The sequence below is a fragment of the Muntiacus reevesi genome, chromosome 20 (genome assembly GCF_963930625.1).
Source record: "Muntiacus reevesi chromosome 20, mMunRee1.1, whole genome shotgun sequence".
In the NCBI taxonomy this organism is placed as follows: Eukaryota; Metazoa; Chordata; class Mammalia; order Artiodactyla; family Cervidae; genus Muntiacus; species Muntiacus reevesi.
In genome coordinates this window covers 3251866-3273230 of record NC_089268.1, presented here as the reverse complement: position 1 = coordinate 3273230, position 21365 = coordinate 3251866, and the positions used below count along the sequence as shown (strand labels likewise).

The 21365-nt window shown below is 37.7% G+C and overlaps 1 protein-coding gene across 2 annotated transcripts in view; it reads left to right on the top strand.

Moving 5' to 3' along the window:
* The window catches only part of KHDRBS2 (KH RNA binding domain containing, signal transduction associated 2), a 682130-nt gene that overhangs the window by 151683 nt on the left and 509082 nt on the right, over positions 1-21365 (top strand). For both annotated transcript variants that reach the window (XM_065912995.1, XM_065912996.1), the window contains exon 2: positions 14886-15013. In XM_065912995.1, the coding sequence (XP_065769067.1) occupies positions 14886-15013 (128 nt within the window). The remainder of the gene's footprint in view (positions 1-14885; positions 15014-21365) is intronic.

Below are 21365 nucleotides of genomic sequence, written 5' to 3'. Positions count from 1 at the left end.
TTCATTTAGTAGAAGTTAAACGGTGTCTTCAGTGTGTTCCCGTTACAGTTGCCTCACTGAGCCAAGAAGGAGGTAGTGAGTAGATCCATGTATCCACAGGGCAGTGATCAATATTAAATAATATAATGCATATTCTTTACATTTCAGTTGTCAGAGTTCTGTATGTAATACTTACATCAGGGATTAAAAGAAATGAATAGAGAATGCTTCTTGGCTTATAAAGATAAAGTGACCTGTTAATACTCTGTAGTAGAAAACTAGGAATCTGATGCATCATAGAGATTAGATATATTACATATAATTTGTTTTCAAATGATTCAGTTTAAGATAATTGTCTTTTTGGAATTTATAGCATATAACTTAAAAAGTGATTATAAATGCCTTAGGAAAAAACCATGCAGGGTAGCATTCATTCAGGTATCACCTCGGTGGGCAATGTAATCTTACTTCAGAAAGACTTTTTTTTAAACTCCCACAGGGATCAAATTAATAATGTATTAAAAGACTACAACCTGGAATTTTAGAGGGATTTTTATATAAGCTACGTGAAACGATTTTCAAAAAGATGCTAATTAAAAATAAAATAACAAAAATAAAGCTGTTAAATGCAATATGGTATTCCTTCTACCTGTAGAAGTAGTCAGACCTTTGAAAAATATTTTTCTCAATGCAATATAAATTAATATGAATTAAGATTTCGATAGTTAATAACATATATGATCCTAGAGGGCATTATGCTAAGTGAAATAAGACAGACAAAGACAAATACTGTTACGATTTCACTTATATATTAGAAAGCAAAACAAATGAACAAACATAACAGGACAGAAACAGACTTACTGAAACAGAGAAAAATCTGGGGTTGCCCGAGGGGCGGGTGATGGTGTAAGGGGTTACACACGGAAGGGATCAAGTGGTGCAATGTGTACCTTCAGTTGCTCAGTTGTGTCCAATTTCTTGTGAGCCTGTGGACTCTAGCCTGCCAGGCCGCTCTGTCGATGACATTTTCCTAGCTAGACCATTGGCGTGAGTTGCCGTTTCCTCCTCCAGGGGAATCTTCCCGCCACAGGAATCAAACCCACGTCTCCATCTTCGGCACTGCAGGTGGACTGTTTACCATTGAGCCATCAGAGGAGCTCAGGAGGTGCAAGCAGCCACTTATGAAGCAAGTCATGGAGATGTCATGTTGCAGCATGGGGAAGTAGTCAGTGATACTGTAGTGTCTTTGTATGCCGACATACATGGTGGTGATGGTTTTGAAATATATAAAAATATCAAAACTTATGTTGTATACCTCAAAGTGATATAATATTTAAGTCAATTACACTTAATTTTTTAAAAGAGCTACAAATACATAAGTAACTTTTGAGAAAGAGAGAACAATAACTATTATCATCTTTTCTTTACTCCACAATAACAGAAACAAAATGTCCTTGTTCCATCTCTAACAGAACTAGGAAAACTGTAACATTTGTCTTAATTTAGGTAGTGTTTTGAAATAGTACAGGTGGCCAAGAGCAAAGTGGAAAGACCTATTTACAGGTGATTTCATGGTAGTAATTGTTCAGTATGCATAAAAGATGACATCACCCTTATGTCAGAAAGTGAAGAAGAACTAAAGAGCCTCCTGATGAAAGTTAAAGAGGAAAGTCAAAAAGCTGACTTAAAGCTCAACATTCAGAAAACTAAGATCATGGCATCTGGTCCCATCACTTCATGGGAAATAGATGGGGAAACAGTGGCTGACTTTATTCTTCTGGATTCCAAAATCACTACAGATGGTAATTGCAGCCATGAAGTTTAAAGATGCTTACTCCTTGGAAGGAAAGTTATGACCAACCTAGACAGCATATTAAAAAGCAGAGACATTACTTTGTCAACAAAGGTCTGCTTGGTCAAGGCTATGGTTTTTCCAGTAGTCATGTATGGATGTGAGAGTTGGACTATAAAGAAAGCTGAGCACTGAAGAATTGATGCTTTTGAACTTTGGTGTTGGAGAAGACTCTTGAGAGTCCCTTGGACTGCAAGGAGATCCAGCCAGTCCATCCTGAAGATCAGTCCTGGGTGTTCATTGGAAGGAGTGATGCTGAAGCTGAAACTCCAATACTTTGGCCACCTGATGTGAAGAGTTGATTCATTTGAAAAAACCCTGATGCTAGGAGGGATTGAGGGCAGGAGGAGAAGGGAAGATGGAGGATGAGATGGTTGGATGACATCACTGACACAATGGACATGGGTTTGGGTGGACTCTCGGAATTGGTGATGGACAGGGAGGCCTGCTGTGCTGCAGGTCATGAGGTCACAAAGAGTTGGACACGACTGAATGACTGAACTGAACTGATACATAAAAGAAGGGAAATTAATTTCTTATGACTTCTTGAAAACATATATTCTACATAGTGAAATCCATGATGTGACTCTTATTAAGGCACTTTCCTCACCATTTCATTCCTACCTTTTAGACGAAATCAGCATCATCTCTCAGCCAGACAAACCCAAGCTGGTCTCTGTCTGCTTGCTCCATTGTTATTGGTTTGCATGTTACATCTGGACTTTATGAATAAAAATCAAGTTTGGCTGCCTGTCGGTCAAAGCCACACAGGGGCTTCTCAGTATATTCATGGTAGAAAGCAGAAAATGTCACCTCTCCTAAATGCTCTTTCATAATCTGTCCTTTAACTGCCTGTGAAGATTGTTCTCTACATACACTATTCTTCAAACACATGGCCATCTTGCTTCCTGCTATTCCAGATTAAGTCAAGCTCTTCTCCATCATACTATAAATTTGCTTCTTCATCTTCTCCTGGCTTAGCCTTTCACATGGTTCTTGATTCTGCTCAATATTACCTTAAAAATCTAAAGTAGTAATCATGCCCTTTGACTCTGCTCACGTTTATATTTATGTCATCTGAACATATGTTTATTTTACAATTGTTCATTTTCCCTGCCATAACACAGATCATATCAAGGCAGAGATGCTTTCTCGTGTTCTGTTCTATTAGTGGTCCTCACAGTAAATACTCAAAAATCTTTGTGGGGTAAATTAAAAAGTTATATATTAAAATTTTTTAAATATTGTTTTTTTATTTTAATTTTTAAAAATTTTTATTTAGTATTGGTGTATAGTTGATTTAACAGTGTTGTGTTAGTTTCTGGTGTACCACAAAGTGATTTAGTTATACATATATATATATATATCCACTTGTTTCAAATTCTTTTCCCAAGTTTAGTTTATTACAAAGCATTGAGCAGAGTTCTGTGTACTATACAGTAGGTCCTTGTTGGTTATCTGCTTTAAATTTTAAATACAGCAGTGCATATTCATCAATCCTAAACGCCCAATCTATCCCCCCCACCACACACACTTCCCCCTTTGTAAACCATAAGTTCATTCTTTAAATGTGTGAGTCTATTTTGGTTTCAGAAATAATTTAACTTGAATAATTTTTGAAGATTATGCATATAAGTGATATCATATGATATTTGTTTTTCTCTGTCTGACTTGCTTCGCTTAGTATTGTGATCTTCAAGTCCACCCATGTTGCTACAAAAAGCATTATTTCACTCCTTTTTATGGCTGATTAGTATTCCATTGTATACAGGTACAAAATCTTATGTATCCTTTCATATGTCAAAGAACATTTAGGTTGTTTCCATAGCCTTACTGTTGTAAACAGTGCTGCAATAAACATTGGGGGTGCATCTATCCACAATGTTTTTTTCTAGTTATATACCCAGGGGTGGGGTTGTTAGGTCATATGGTAGTTCTGTTTTTGTTTTTTAAGAAGCCTCCATTCTGTTCTCGATAGTGGCTTACCAAATCATATTCCCACCAACAATATAGTAGGGTGACTTTTTTTCCATACCCTCTTCAGCATTTATTGTTTGAAGATTTTTTGATGAAGGTCATTCTGACTGGTTTAAGGTGATACCTCCCTATAGTTTTGATTTGCATTTCTCTAATAATTAGCAATGTTGAGCATTTTTCATATACCTCTTGGCCATCTGTATGTATTCTTTGAAGAAATGTCTATTTAGGTGTGCCTAATTTTTTATTGTTGTTGTTTTCTTTTTTTGGGGGGATGGTATTGAGCCACAATAGCTGTTTGTAAATTTTGGAGACTAATCTTTTCAGTCATATCATTTGCAAATGTTTTCTCCCATTCTGAGGGTTATCTTTTTGTTTTGTTTATGGTTTCCTTTGTATAAGAAAGCAGGTTGCTGTGGCAAAAAATTTTGAGTTTAACTAGGTCCCATTTGTTTGTTTTTTATTTTTTCCATTACTCTGGGACATGGATTGAAAAAGATATCACTGCATCTTATGTCAAAGTGTGTTCTGCCTATATTTTCCTCTAAGATTTTTATAGTGTTCGGTATTACATTTAGGTCTTTAATCTACTTGGAGTTTATTTTTGTGTGTGGTGTTCATGTTCTAGTTTCATTCTTTTATATGTAACTGTCCAGTTTTCCCAGCACCACTTATTGAAGACGCTTATCTTTTCTCCATTTTATAATCTTGCCTCCTTTGTCATAGATTGATTTGCCATAGATGTATGGGTTTGTTTCTAGCCTTCCTATGCTGTTCCATTGATCTGTATTTCTGTTTTTGTGCCAGGACCATACTGTTTTAATTACTGTTGCTTTGTAGTATAGTCTGAAGTCACAGAGCCTGATTCCTCCAGCTCCATTTTCCTTCTCAAGTTTGTTTTGATTATTTAGGGTCTTTTATGTCTCCATAAAAGTTTTAAGAATTTTTCGTTGTTGTTGTTCCAGTTCTGTGAAAATTACCATTGGCAATTTCATATGGATTGTATTGAATCTGTAGAACGCCTTAGGTAGTAGAGTCATTTTGATAATATTGATTCTTTGAATTCAAGAATGGTACATCTCTCCATTTGTTTGTGTCATCTTTGATTTCTTTCATCAGCATCTTATACTTTTCTGAGTAGAGGTTTTTTGTCTCCTTGATATTTTATTCCTTGGTTTATTCCTTTATATTTTATTCATTTTGATGCAATAGTAAAGGGAATTGTTTCTTTAATTTTCCTTTCTGGGTTTTCCTGGTTATTGTGTAGAAATGAAAAAGACTTCTGCATATTAATTTTGTGACCTGCAATTTTACCTAATTCATTGATGAGATATAGTAGTTTTCTAGTGGCATCTGTCGGATTTCCTATGTATAAAGTCATATCTTCTGCAAGCAATGACAGTTCTACTTTTTTTCTATCACTTTCTCTCTCTCTCTTTTTTTTATTCTTTTCTAGTTTGGATTTCTTTTACTTGTTTTTCTTCTCTGATTCTTCCTCCAAAACTTTGTTGAATTAAATTGGCAAGAGCAGACATGCCTGTCTTGTTACTGATCTTAGAAGAAATGCTTTCAGCTTTTCACCATTGATTATGATGTTAGCTGCAGGTTTGTCATGTATGGCCTTTATTATGTGGAGGGATATTCCCTCTATGCCCACTTTCTGGAGAGTTTTTATCATACTTAGATTTTGAACTTTGTCAAAAGCTTTTTCTGCACCTGTTGAGATTATCATATGGTTTTTATTTTTCAATTTGCTTTTGTGATGTATCACACTGACTGATTTGTGGTATTGAAAAAATAGTTGCATGTCTGGGATAAGTCTCACTTGCTCCTGGTGTATTGTCCTTTTAATATATTGATGGATTCAGATTACTTGTATTTTGTTGAGATTTTTAGTGACCATGTTCATCAATGATACTGACCTACAATTTTCCTTTTTTGTGGTATCTCTATATGATTTTCATATCAGCATGATGGTGGCTTCATAGGATGAGCTTGGGAGTTTTCCTTCCTGTGCAACTTTTTGGAATATTTTCAGAAGAAAGGGTGCTAACTTTTCTTGAAATATTTGATAGAATTTGTCTGTGAAGCCATTTGGTCCTGGACTTCTGCTTGTTGGGAATTTTTAAATCACAATTTCAATTTCAGTACTTGTGATTGTTCTGCTGATTTTTCTAATCCTAGTTCAGTCTTGGTAGATTGTAGTCTTTGAAGAGATTTTCCGTTTCTTCCAGGCTGTCCTTATGATCCTTTGTATTTCTTTGGAGGATAAATTGATTTTAAAAAAAGAAAAAAAGGATAAGTAATGTATATTTGCTTAAAAATATTTGTTTTGGGAGCATATTTTTCTTTTTTTTTAAATTTATTTTTATTGAAAGATAATTGCTTTACAGAATTTTGCTGTTTCCTGCCAAACCCCAACATGAATCAGTCATAGGTATACATATATCCCCTCCGTTTTGAAACTCCCTCCTATCTGCCTGCCCATCCCACTCCTCTAGGTTGATACAGAGCCCCTGAATTTTGAGTTTCCTGAGCCATACAGCAAATTCTTGCTGGCTATCTGTATTACATATGGTAAATGTAAGTTTCCATGTTACATTACATACATCTCACCCTCTCCTCCCCTCTCCCCATGTCCATAACTCTCTTCTCTATGTCTGTTTCTTCACTGTTGTCTGGTAAATAAATTTTTCAGTACCATTTCTCTAGATTCCATATATATGTGTTAGAATACGATATTTATCTTTCTCTTTCTGACTCACTTCACTCTGTATAATAGGTTCTAGGTTCATCCACCTCATTAGAACTGACTCAAATGTATTCCTTTTAATAGCTGGGTAATATTACGTTGTGTACACATACCAAAACTTCTTTATCCATTCATCTGTCGATGGACATGTAGGTTGCTTCCATGTTCTAGCCATTGTAAATAATGCTGCAATGAACAATGGGATACATGTGTCTTTTTCAATTCTGGTTCCCTCAGGGTATATGCCTAAGAGTGGAATTGCTGGGACATTTGGTGGTTTCTGAGCATTCTTTGGGGTTGCCATTCTATGGGATTGGAATGAAAACTGACCTTTACCAGTCCTGTGGCCACTGCTGAGTTTTCCATATTTGCTGGCATATTGAGTGTAGCACTTTCACAGCATGATCTTTCAGGATTTGAAATAGCTCAACTGGAATTCCATCACCTCCACTAGCTTTGTCCATAGTGATGCTTTCTAAGGCCCACTTGACTTCACATTCCAGGATGTCTGGCTCTAGGTGAGTGATCACACCTTTGTGATTATCTAGGTCGTGAAGGTCTTTTTTGTACAGTTCTTCTGTGTATTCTTGCCACCTCTTCTTAATATCTTCTGCTTCGGTTAGGTGCGTACCATTTCTATCTTTTATCGAACCCACCTTTGTATGAAATGTTCCCTTGGTATCTTTAATTTTCTTGAAGATATCTCTAGTCTTTCCCATTCTGTTGTTTTCCTCTATTTCTTTGCATTGATCGCTGAGGAAGGCTTTCTTATCTTTCCTGGCTATTCTTTGAAACTCTGCATTCAAATTGGAATATCTTTCCTTTTCTCCTTTGCTTTTTGCTTCTCTTCTTTTCACAGCTATTTGTAAGGCCTCCTCAGACAACCATTTTGCCTTTTTGCATTTCTTTTCCATGGGGATGGTCTTTATCCCTGTCTCCTGTACAATGTCACAAACCTCTTTACATAGTTCATCAGGCACTCCGTCTATGAGATCTAGTCCCTTAAATCTATTTCTCACTTCCACTGTATAGTCATAAGCGATTTGATTTAGGTAATACCTGAATGGTCTAGTGGTTTCCCTACTTTCTTCAGTTTAAGTTTGAATTTTGCAAAAAAGGTGTTCATGATCTAAGCCACAGTCAGCTCCCGGTCTTGCCTTTGCGGGCTGTATAGAGCTTCTCCATCTTTGGCTGCAAAGAATATAATCAATCTGACTTCTGTGTTGACCATCTGGTGATGTCCATGTGTAAAGTCTTCTCTTGTGTTGTTGGAAGTGGGTGTTTGCTATGACCAGTGTGTTCTCTTGGCAAAACTCTATTAGCCTTTGCCCTACTTCATTGTGTACTCTAAGACCAAATTTGCCTTTTACTCCATGTGTTTCTTGACTTACTACATTTGCATTCCAGTTCCCTATATTAAAATGACATCTTTTTTGAGTGTTAGTTCTAAAAGGTCTTGTTATGTCTTCATAGAACCGTTCAACTTCAGCTTCTTCAGCATTACTGGTTGAGGCATAGGCTTGGATTACCGTGATATTGAATGGTTTGCTTTGGAAATGAACAGAGATCATTCGGACGTTTTTGAGATTGCATCCAAGTACTTCATTTTGGACTCTTTTGTTGACCATGATGGCTACTCCATTTCTTCTAAGGGATTCCTGCCCACAGTAGTAGATATAATGGTCATCTGAGTTAAATTCACCCATCGCAGTCCATTTGAGTTTGCTGATTCCTAGAATGTCAACATTCACTTTTGCCATCTCCTGTTTGACCACTTCCAATTTGCCTTGATTCTTGGACCTCCCATCCAGGTTCCTATGCAATATTGCTCTTTACAGCATCGGACCTTGGTTCTATCACCAGTCACATCCACAACTGGGTATTGTTTTTGTTTGACTGTCTCTTCATTCTTTCTGGAGTTATTTCTCCACTGATCTCCAGTAGCATAATGGGCACCTACTGACCTGAGGAGTTCCTCTTTCAGTATGCTGTCATTTTGCCTTTTCATATTGTTCGTGGGGCTCATGGGGTTTCCAGTCCCTAAGAAGGGCAATCCCAAAGAATGTTCAAACTACTCCACAATTGCACTCATCTCACACACTAGTAATGTAATGTTCAAAATTGTGTGAGCTTCATATAGTGTGAGATTTGTGCTGAGTTTTTGTTTGTTTATTTCTTTTTCCTCTGATGGGCAAAGCTAAATTAGATGGTACTCCTGTCTGAAGATGATTGGGTTTGTATTTTTGTTTTGTTTTGTTTTGTTTTTTGATGCACGGGCTGTTACTATTGGTTGAGTGATGCTGGGTTTTGTATTCAAGTGGTTTCCTTTGTGTGAGTTCTCACTATTTGATACTTCCTAGGGTTAGCTCTCTGGTATTCTAAGGTCATGGAATCAGTCCTGCCACTCCAAAGGCTCAGAGTTTGAGCTATGGTCAGGAACAAATGTTCCACAAGTGGTTTGTTATGGAATTAAGGGAGAGTAAAACAAATATCCAAAACCAAGAAACCAAAGATGAACCCCAGACCAATGGCTGTTATAAAACCAGGCAAATAATAATTAAAATAAGGGAATATACACATATACATATACACCCATGTGCAAAGTGAAAACAGTCCAGCAAAAATAAAGTACAGTAGATTGATCCAGTGAACAAAGGAAATAAAAAAATTATATTTACCAGTTAAGAACAAAATTAACTTAAACAGAAACTGGAAAACAAAACTAAAGCAAGGTGCCAAGTGGTGAATAAAGCAATAAGAACAAAACTAACATATTTTGAGAGGAAAGGAAAGAAAGAAATAATCGATATGTAAAGTTAAATAAAGGTAGATGAAGATGTATATACATTAAAGATTAATTGCAAGGAGATAAGAGTAATAGGAAAGGTAATGAAGGAATAAATTTAGAAAAAATGTAATAGGTTTAACAAATTAAAAATAAAAATCATATAAAGGAGAAAAAGAATAAAAACAGAAGAAGAAAGAAAAAAGGGGGATAAAGGGAAAACTACACAGAACTCCAAAAGACCAGTGCAGAGGCAGAGATTTAGGCAATAATACAAAGTATGAATGAATACACACACATACATATACATCCATAAGAAAATCAAAATAGTCCAACAAACATTAAGTACATTAGATTGACCTAGTGAACAAAGGAAACCAAAAATTTTATCTACCACAACAAAACTAATTAAAGCAAAAACTGGAAAACAAAGCTAAAACAAGGTGCCAACTGGGGAATAAAGCAATGAAAATAAAACTAACAAATATTTCGAGAGGAAAGGAGAGAAAGGAAAGAAAGAATAGATATGCAAAGTTAAAAAAAGGTAAAGATTTATATATGTTAAAGGTTAACTGCAAGGGGAAGAGAACAGCAGGAAAAGCAAACAAAGGAATAAATTAGAAAGAAATATCAATTTGTTTAAAAAATAAAAAAAAAGAGAAAAAAAAAAAAAAAAAAAAGAGGAAAACTCCACAGAACTGCAAAAGTCCAACATAGAGGCAGAGGTTTAAGGCAACAATAAAAAAATATGTGACTGAGGATTAAAAAAAAAAAAAAAAGCTCAAAAGTTTAATTGGATTTATTCAGTTCAGTTCAGTAGCTCAGTCGTGTCCACTCTTTGCGACCCCATGAACCACAGTACACCAGGCCTCCCTGTCTATCACGACCTCTCGGAGTTCACCCAAACTTATATCCTTTGAGTCGGTGATGCCATCCAACCATCTCATCCTCTGTCGTTCCCTTATCCACCTGCCCTCAATCTTTCCCAGCATCAGGGTCTTTTCCAATTAGTCAGCTTTTTGAATGAGGTGGCCAAAGTATTGGAGTTTCAGCTTCAGCATCACTCCTTCCAATGAACACCCAGGACTGATCTCCTTTAGGATGGACTGGTTGGATCTCCTTGAAGTCCAAGGGACTCTCAAGAGTCTTCTTAAACACCACAGTTCAAAAGCATCAATTTTCTGGCACTCAGCTTTCTTTATAGTCCAACTCTCATATCCATACATGATCACTGGAAAAACCATAGCCTTGACTAGACAGACCTTGATTGACAAAGTAATGTCTCTGCTTTTTAATATGTTGTCTGTGTTGGTCATAGCTTTCCTTCCAAGGAGTAAGGGTCTTTTAGCTTTAAGGCTGCAATCACCATCTGCAGTGATTTTGGATCCCCCAAAAGTAAAGTCAGCCACTGTTTCCCCATCTATTTACCATGAAGTGATGGGACTGGATACCATGATCTTAGTTTTCTGAATGTTGATCTTTAAACCAGCTTTTTCACTCCTCTTTCACTTTCATCAAGAGGATTTTTAGTTCCTCTTCACTTTCTGCTGTAAGGGTGGTGTCATCTGCATATCTGAGGTTCTTTATATTTCTCCCGGCAATCTTGATTCCAGCTTGTGGTTCCTCCAGCCCAGCATTTCTCATGATGTACTCTGCATATAAGTTAAATAAGCAGGGTGACAATATACAGCCTTGACATACTCCTTTTCCTATTTGGAACCAGTCTGTTGTTTCATGTCCAGTTCTAACTGTTGCTTCCTTCCTGACCTGCATACAGATTTCTCAAGAGGCAGGTCAGGTGGTCTGATTCGCATCTCTTTCAATAAAATCAACAACTACAACGGAAGGGGGGGAGGGGAAAAAAACTGAAAGAATCTACAGAACAAATCAAAAAATAAGAATAATAAATGATTTTCTTGAGTTACTGCTCTCAGAGTCCCTTCCTGCGCTGGGAGTCACAGTCCACCTCACTTCCCTAGAATGCCCTCCAACACTTTGCTGGTGTCTGGACCTCTTGTGGAGGCTGCTCAGTTTCTCATCTGTTCCTATTCCTCTGTGTTCTTGCCTCCAATGTCCACAGGTATCAGAGCTACTGCATTTTCTTTTGTGGAGGCTCTCAGTGTCCTTTTATATATTCCATAGACACAGAGTCTGCCTAGTTGATAATCTGGATTTAATCTGCAGCTTGTACAGATTTTGGATCTTCTTCCTTAGCCAAACTGCTTCTGGGCTTCAATTGTGATTTTATTTCCACTTCTGCATGTGGATCGTCCACTGGGGATTAGCTCCTGAAGCTACCTTGGAGGCCTTGGGTTTGCCCCTGTGAGGGCTACGTGTGGAGGTAGTGTAGCTGCTTGGATCGCAGGGGTTCTGGCAGCACCAGGTACTCAAGGGGTTTGGTGGTTAGGGTAGCAGGAAATATAGTGCTCTAAGAAGCATATGGTAACCAGTATTGGCCAATATGCTCCAGTGTTTTGGCCTGGAGAACCCCTTCTCTGACAGAGATGCCTGGCAAGCCACAGTCTATAGGTCGCAGAATCAGACAGGACTGAAGTGACCCTGCATGCATAAACACAAGACTTTTTTTTTTTTTTTTTTGGCCTGTAACAGCTCTTCCCCATTGAGAGTTGAGCGTGAAGGTAGTACCGCTGCTTGGCTTGCGGGGACCCTGGTGGCGCCAAGTGTGCAGGGACACAGATTGCCTCTGTGGCAGGAGTTACGGCCCTATCAGAGTCTTTTTTCGAGCCTCTTGTAGCTGGGGGTCAGAAGACCTCTGGTCATTCTTTCTCTGTAGCTCCGCCCATTCAGGCACTCAGAGATTTCCCTTGCCTGGGCTCCTTCTCTGCTGTTCTGAGTGTCAGACACAGAGAGGGGCCCCCTGACTGGGGTCGCTGAAAGGAGCACCGTGGGTGGGGTCCTACTCGGTAGTTCAGTGCGCCAGGCGTTTGATGGGCCAGCATCTCTAATGTTCAGCCGCTGATACTTTCCTGTGGAGACAGAGAGGCTACAGTGATGGCTCCACCCACTACCCGTGACTCAGCTGTATTGCCTTCCATGGCTGCCTGGCTTTCCTCCATAGGCATTTCCAACCACGATCTCCTCCCTCACATCCCCTTGATCCATCTCTCCACAGTCAGCGGCAGCCCTCGCCCTGTGATTGCTCCACAATCCTTGAACTCCAGTTCCCAGCCACTGCCCCTTCCAGGAGACCCGTGTTCCTGCTCCATGTATGAATGACTGTGGCAAGGACTGTCTGATTCTCATTCCATTTAGGCTGCCACAGATCAACTGTTTCACTCTCAGCTTTAAATGTTTCTCCTCTGACTCAGACAGTTGCCCCGCTGTGGCGATCGGACCCCTGCTTCAGTTCCCTCCCAGCCGAGGGTGTGTCCAGTCCTAGAAACACTCCTGTTTTCCCCCCTAGTTCCTTTGTCCTACCAAGTTTTGCGTGGGTCTATATATTCTTTTTCACTGGTCAGGCACTCCTGCCCGCTCTCAGCTGGTGTTCTGCATGCACTTCTGTGTCTGAAGGTGTATTCATGATGTATCCATGGAGAGAGATGCACTCCATGTCCGCCTACCCCATGCCGTCTTCTCCTGGGAGCATTCTTATGAGGGAAAATTAGCAGTTCTTCTTAAAACGCTAGGCAGGTAATTTCATGTTGATGAATATGAGTGATATCAATTACAGATTTAATTCTTTATAGGACTATTTCATGACATCCCCTTTTTAATTGCATTTAGGTTTGTTTATGGTATATGATATCATACTATTTTTCTCCCAATTCCGTTCAGTTCAGTCACTCTGTTGTGTCTGACTCATTGCAACCCTTTTGGACTGCAGGGCACCAGGCCTCCCTGTCCATCACCAACTCCTGGAGTTTACTCAAACTCATGTCCATTGAGTCGGTGTTGCCATCCAACAATCTCATCCTCTGTCATCTCCTTCTCCTCCCTCATTCAATCATTCCCCGCATCAGAGTCTTTTCCAGTGAGTCAGTTCTTTGCATCAGGAGGCCAAACTGGTGTTTCAGCTTCAGCATCAGTCCTTCCAATGAATATTCATGACTGATTTCCATTTGGATATACTGTTTGGGTCTCTCTTGCAGTCCAAGGGACTCTCAAATGTCTCCTCCAATACGAAAGTTCAAAAGCATGAATTCTTGGCACTCAGCTTTCTTTATAGTCCAATTCTCACATCCATACATGACTACTGGAAAAACCAAAGCTTTGACTAGATGAACCTTTGTTGGCAAAGTAATGTCTCTGCTTTTTAATATGCTGCCTAGGTTGGTCATAACTTTTCTTCCAAGGAGCAAGCATCTTTTAATTTCATGGCTGCAGTCACCATCTGCAGTGATTTTGGAGCCCAAAGAAATAAAGTCTCTCACTCTTTCCACTATTTCCCCATCTATTTGCCATGAAGTGATGGGACTGGATGCCATAATCTTTGTTTTCTGAATGTTGAGTTTTAAGTCAACTTTTTCACTCTCCTCTTTCACTTTCACCAAGGGGCTCTTTAGTTCTTCACTTTCTGCCATGAGGGTGGTATCATCTGCATATCTGAGGTTATTGATATTTCTCCCTGCAATCTTGATTCCAGCTTGTGCTTCATCCAGCCCAGCATTTCTCATGATGTACTCTGCATATAAGTTAAATAAGCAGGGTGACGATATACAACCTTGATGTACTCCTTTCCTGTTGGAACCAGTCTGTTGTTCCATATCCAATTCTAACTCTTTATTTCTTGACCTGCGTACAGATTTCTCAAGAGACAGGTCAGGTGGTCTGGTAATTCCCATCTCTTGAATACGTGTAACTCTATGGCTGTTTCGTGTCAATGTGTGACAAAACCCACTGAACTGTTGTGAAGTAATTGGCCTCCTACTAATAAAATAAAATTAAAAAAAAAAAAAAGAATTTTCCACAATTTGTTGTGATACACTGTCAAAGGCTTTGGCATCATCAGTAAAGTTGAAGTAGGTGTTTTTCTGGAACTGTCTTGGTTTTTCAATGATCCAACTGATCCAATTGATGTTGGCAATTTGATCTCTTTTTCCTCTGCCTTTTCTCTACTACTTATCTCTATTCATCTCTACTACTCTATTATAGATAATGAATGATTTCTATTTTCAGTTATATTTTCTTAGGAACAATTTTGAATAAAAATGAAACATTTAACCTCAAAATATACTTGTTCTCTTCAATCCTCCTAGGGAATTTATGCTTGCTTAAATATTTTTAAATATTTCAAGGGTATATTCTTTCTCAAATTTTCTTTGATGATGTTAAATTTTAATTAAATGCATCCTTTTTCACATTAGACAGTCATATATTCAATCACTGCTTTTTAGTTTTGGTTGACAAGAGATCATTGTACAGATCCTAGTGGCATTGATGTAGCTTCAGCATGGTGCAGTTTCAGTCTTTATCAAGATTCTTCAAAATCTTATTTAATAAAAGGAATAATAAGAACAACCAGCATATTTATAATGACTTCACATTTCATTTAATGTTTTTCTTGTGAATTTTTTTTTCAGAAATTGAAAAATTTCAAGCTTCTGATGTAAAGAATGAAGATGAAAAAGAGAAATATCTTGATGTCATCAGCAACAAAAATATAAAGCTCTCGGAAAGGGTATTGATTCCTGTCAAACAGTATCCAAAGGTACTACAATATATGCTTTTTAACCTCATTAATTTAAAAAAATATAATGAAAATAAGATGATGTTTTATCCATTGCTTTTATGAAATAAATGTGCAAATCTTCATTTTACTGGTATATACAAATATATAATACTGACATAGAAGAAGGAAAACTCTTTGAAAGTACAATAATCTTCTACTGATGGCTGCAACATTTTATTCCGTGAATATAGGAAGCATAACTAGATATTTTCATCATTTAACATGTATGTAGTTCAGCAATTTGTCCAAATATGCTCAGTCAACAATGTTTTAGTTCATGTTAAAATGCACATTTTATTGTAAGAGTTTAGAATTAATGCTGCAAAATATAAAGCATGAGGCAAATAGCTGAGAATCCTTTTATCTAGGAAGGCAAAATAATCTTTATTAGACCCTTGAGTTGTAACCTCTAGTCTTCTATATTCAGGGTTCATTTATATAATGATGATGATATTATTCTTTTGAAAATAGCTTTTCATTATATATTTTGTCATCACATAATGTTTTTATCACCAGAATCATGATTATAAAATATAGCATTCAGTGACTTGCTTTCATTATTTATGTTCAGAAATTCCAATGGTTGAGAGCAGTTTTTTTCTTTCTTTTTTTTTTTTTTTTTTTTTTTCAAGTAAGTTGCCTAAGCAGAAGAATGGAAACTCAAAGATTTAAGCTGGTAGTTAACTTTCTGAAGAGTGTGAAGCAAAGACCATGTAATTATCCTAAGAATAAAGATTACAGAAATAAATGCTATACTTTTCCAAATGGCATCTGATATGATAAATTTTGGTAAATATAACTAAGTAGAAGGTGTGTTGATAATTATTTCAAATAGGATAAACTGTTAACAGTACATCAAACCATTTATTTTAACTTTCAGGTGAGGTTTTCAGATATGTAAGCTTTTGGATTTTTTTTTTTTTTCACTTGTGAAAACTTTTAATATTGCCAGAAATCAAAAGAAACAAACAAAATATCTGAGTAATTAGTGACCACACCTGTTTTATCTTCTCCCAAACTGAAACTAAAACAAAAGGCTGTGAAGTATTTTCTTTGTCATTATCTTCCTGTGTCATTGAAGTTCAGTCCTTTCCAGTGTTTTCCTCATTATCCTTGTTATTATCATTGTTCACCACAGCCACCAGCATCTCAATCCTCTCATTCATCTTCCTCAGAAATTTGTCTCTTTCTCTCACCTCTTCTGTCATCTGGACTCTAAATGCCTTGAAGGCTCTTTCTTAGGCCTCAAACTTTTGTTGAAATTCTTTAAGCTTTTGCCCTAAAAGCTTCTTTTTCCTCTCAGGAGCCTCTCTTTTTACCTGCTCTTCTGCTGAGGCCTTTTCACTTTCTCTCATCTCCTCTGTCATTTCAGCTCTTAATCTCTGGAAGACTCTTTCTTGGTCCTCCAAATTTTGTTGCAATTCTTCAACCTGTTTTTCAAGAGACTCCTTTTCCTTCTCAGCGGTCTCTCTTTTGATGTGCTCTTCTGCTGAGGCTTTCTTTCTTCCATTCAACTCCTCTCTCATTTTGACTCGTAATATTTCAAAGACTCTTTTGGTTCCCTGATTTTTGCTGCAATTATTTAACCTTTTGTGCAAGAGGCTCGTTTTCCCTTTCAGTTGCCTCTCTTTTGGCCTGCTCTTCTTTCTTCATGTTATGCTCCTCTAGTTTTTCTGGTAACCTCAGTAAGCGTTCCAGCATCTGAATCTTCTCATTCATCTTTCTCAGAAGGTCATCTTTTTCTCTCATCTCCTTTGTGAGTTTGACTCTAAATCTCTCGAAGGTTCTTTCTTGGTCCTCCACCTTTTGCTCCATTTCTTTAACCTTTAGTTCAAGAAACTTCTTTTCCCACATAGCAGTTTTTCATTGGACCATTATTTCTGCTCCCAGAAGATCTGCTGAGGTCTTTTCTCTTTCTCTTCGCTTCTCTGTCTTTTTGACTCTAAATTCCTCAGAGACCCTTTCTTGGTCCTCTAGCTGTTCCTGCGGCTCTTTAACCTTTTGCTCAAGAAGCTCCTTTTCCCTCTCAGCTGCCTCTCTCTTGGCATGCTCTTCTACTGAAATCTTTTGTCCTTTTCTTGTTTCCTCTATCATTTTGCCTACAAATTCTTCGAAGTCTTTTTTTTTTTTGGTCCTCCACCTTTTGACTTATCACCTTATACTTTTGCTCAAGAAGCTCCTTTTCCCTCTCAGATGGCTTTCCTTCAGGGCATTCTGCTAGGATCTCGGCTGCGTCACAAAGGAGCTCATCTGTCTTCGTGCAGCATTCCCCTAGCCCGCCCTTTATCATCCCCAAGATCTCCAACGTCTCAAACCTCTCGTTCATCCTTCTCAGAAGGTTTTCTCTTTCTCTCATCTTCTTTGTCATTTTGAGTCTAACTCCCTTCAAGAAGACACTTTTGTCGCCCTCCATCTTTGACTGTAATTCTTTAACCTTTTGTTCAAGAGGTTCCTTTTCCCTCTCAGTTGCCTCTCCCCTGGCCCACTCTTCTGCTGAGGTCTTCTCTCTTTCTCTTATCTCCTTTCTCATTCTGGCTCTTAATCTCTCCAAGAGTCTTTTTTTGGTTCTCCAACTTTCACTGCAGCTCTTTAACCTTTCGCTCAGAAGGGTCCTTTTCCCTCTCACTTGCCTCTCTTTTGATCTGCTCTTCTTTCTTCATGTAGCATTCCTCTTGTTCTTCCTTTATCTTTCTTAAGATCTCCAGCATCTCAGTTCTCTTGTTCATCCTTCTCAGAAGGTTGTCTCTTTCTCTCATCTCGCCTGTGATTTTGACTCTAAATATCTTGAAGGCTCTTTCTTGGCTCTCTAACATTTGTAGCAGCTCTTTAACCTTTTGCTCAAGAGAATCCTTTTCCCTCTTAGCTGCTTCTCTTTTGTACTGCTTTGCTGCTGAGGTCTTTTCTGTATCATGAAGGTACCCATCTTTATTCATTCAGCTTTCTTCTATTTCTTCTTTTATCTTCTTTTAGCTCTTCTATTTAACTCCAGAAAAGATGACCAACCCAGCATCTTGTTTTAGAAATAATGTTAATTTGGCCCCAACTCTATCCAGTGGACTTCCCAGGTGGTGCAGTGGTAAAGAATCTGCCTGCCAATGTAGGAGATGCAAAAGACGTGGCTTTAATCTCTAGGTCGGGAAGATCTCCTGGAGTAGAAAATGGCAACCCACTCCAGTATTTCTGCCTGGAGAATTCCATGGACAGAGAAGCATGGCGGGCTATAGTCCATAGTGTCACAAAGAGTCTGACACAACTCAAGCTTTTGGATTTTGTGCTTATTTTGAGCTAGACTTACACTATTGCAAAATAGGTGCAAACAATGAATATGCATTTGTAATTTAAGTTTTATTAAATTTACAATTGTTTTAATGACTATCAAGTTGGACTGTCATAGAAATGTACATGAAAAATTTTACATAGTAATGAAATAAGGTAGAAATATGATAGGGTCTTAAGAAAAATATAACTCTTTAAAGGAACTTGTTTAATTAAAACTGTTAATGTCTCGATGGAGTACAGCTTCAGTCTTGAAACCATATATTTAAACATACATTACTTGATACTGTTTCTTAGGATAATCTTTATCTCTTCTTTGGATACGGAAAAGCTTGTGATAGACTCATATCTGCTTCTCAGTAAAATGCAGCTCTGAATCTCTGACCGAGATGTGCTGGCATTTCAGGTCCTATATAATGCTACATGATGATGTGAGTGATGGAATACTTTGAAAATTTGCTCTTATTTTAAGTCCTTCATTTTTTGTGAGTCTTTGCATTTTTAACTTGACTAACAGTGCTCACATTTTGCATTACTTTTTCATGTATAATGTGGAAGATTATGAAAAATAATAGCTCCTAATGATTAATAGTTGTTTGGAATATTATCAAATAACAATGTATGTCTTAGAAAATGTACAGTTTCTATGAATATAATGCCAAATTAAATTGTTTATGAACAATATGAATTTCATATATTAGAACCTTTTACATAAAAAAGAATACTGACAAACACAATCATCTATCAAGTCGACCTACATTTGTTTTTGCTTTTTATACTGTGACAATAAAATTAAATCAATCCTTTGACAAAGGTATTTTATTTCTAAAATGGTGATTCTCTGTTGTGGGATAAGATTGTAATCACTCAACCTGAGCTGTATTTGCTGTGTACTCTAAGCGGTGGCACATGTAGTATGGTGTGATCCTGTGACCTGTTGAGCAGCACACAACAGTATTTATGGGTTCAAGGTTTACTCTTTTAAAATAAAAAGTGACTTACTCTTTGTATGTCATCCAGGCTAGGGTTGCCTTCTCAACTTCCTCCAGGGCTGTGTCTGCCCATGACACCTGCTGTGCAGACTGACAGTCCATGTGGCAGTGACACCATCCTCCCAATCAAAGAGCAAAACAGAATTAGGGGAGTGCTTGAGGAAATGGCCTTATCCTGATTTTACTACTTGACCTTTTTTGATAGATTTTGTTTCAGTGAGATTCTAATTCAAGTTAATTTGCTGATTTAATTCAGTAAGTCAAAGAATTGAGAGAAGTTTTATTTTGGGGAGTTCCAAAATCACTGCAGATGGTAATTGCAGTCATGAAGTTAAAAGATGCTTACTCCTTGAAAGGAAAGTTATGACCAACCTAGATAGCATGTTGAAAAGCAGAGACATTACTTTGCCAACAAAGGTCCATCTGGTCAAGGCTGTGGTTTTTCTAGTGGTCATGTATGGATGTGAGAGTTGGACTGTGAAGCAAGCTGAGCACCAAAACATTGATGCTTTTGAACTGTGGTGTTGGAGAAGACTCTTGAGAGTCCCTTGGACTGCAAGGAGATCCAACCAGGTCATTCTGAAGGAGATCAGTCCTGGGTGTTCATTGGAAGGACTGATGCTGAAGGTGAAAATCCAGTACTTTGGCCACGTCATGCGAAGAGTTGACTCATTGGAAAAGATCCTGATGCTGGAAGGGATTGGGGTCAGGAGGAGAAGGGGACGACAGAGGATCAGATGGCTGGATGGCATCACCGACTCAATGGACATGAGTTTGAGTAAACTCCAGGAGTTGGTGATGGACAGGGAGACCTGGCATGCTGTGATTCATGCGCTTGCAGAGTTGGACACGACTGAGCGACTGAACTGAACTGAACTGAAGATTTTAAATAATAGAAAATATAAGAATGCTTTACAAGCACATTAAGAATGATTTATCTAGTGTTTTGTGATTAATCACTTAATTTGGAGAAAATGTGATGTGTTACTAAATTATTTTCATGGACTGTTTTTCTTGTTTGTTTTCAATGTTTTTATTTGTAGTAAGGTTAGTAAATAAATAGCCTTTATACATCTATTGTTTACATTTGAAAATGTTGTAGAATAAGAGCATTTATTTCTTGATAGTCATGTCTCCAAGGAGGCAACATCAGTCAGTATGTTACTCTATGATCCTGAGATTTATGTGGAAAATTCCACCTTTAACATTAGCTCTTTCTACCTGAATCCAAAGACATGGTACTTTTTAGTCCAATATACATTTAGTTGTTTGTTTGTTTTTTTTTTTTTTTAAATATGGATGTTTCCAACTCTTACACATCTTAGAATCAGTATGCAGTCTTTATCGGGTTGTTGGTGGTTGCAACTCACTGTTTTTGTCTGTAAACTGTGCACATGTGAACTTGGTCATGGCTTCTTATGTTGTTTGTAGTGTTTGAAATATGTGTATTGAGTTTAGTTGTTTTTGAAAGTGCCTTCAAAGATGGCATTATAATTTAGTGTTGGCATGCAAAGTGATTATATATACAGAAAAAAAACAAAACTGAACCTTGGGATATAAATTTGGTATTAATGAAGACATACTCATCCTTGAAGATTGGGATTGACATATACACATGACTATATATAAAATAGATAATCAACAAGAACATGCTGTATAGTGCAGGGAACTCTACTCAATACTCTGTAATGTCCTACATGGGAAAAGAATGTAAAGAAGAGTCGATATATGGATATATGATTCATAGGATCTCCATGTGCCTCAGTGGTAAAGAATCCGCCTGGCAATGCAGGAGATGTGGGTTTGATCCCTGAGTCAGGAAGATACCCTGGAGGAGGAAATGGCAACCCACTTCAGTATTCTCGTCCATGGGATAATCCCATGTACAGACGGACTTGGCGGGCTATAGTTCATGGGGCTGCAAAGAACTGGACATGACTAAGCAACTGAGTATATGCAAGCACACATAACTGATTCACTTTGCTGTACAGAAGAAAATATCACAACAGTGTAAATCAGCTGTACCCCAATAAAAATTTTAAAATAATGAAAAAAAAAAGGCC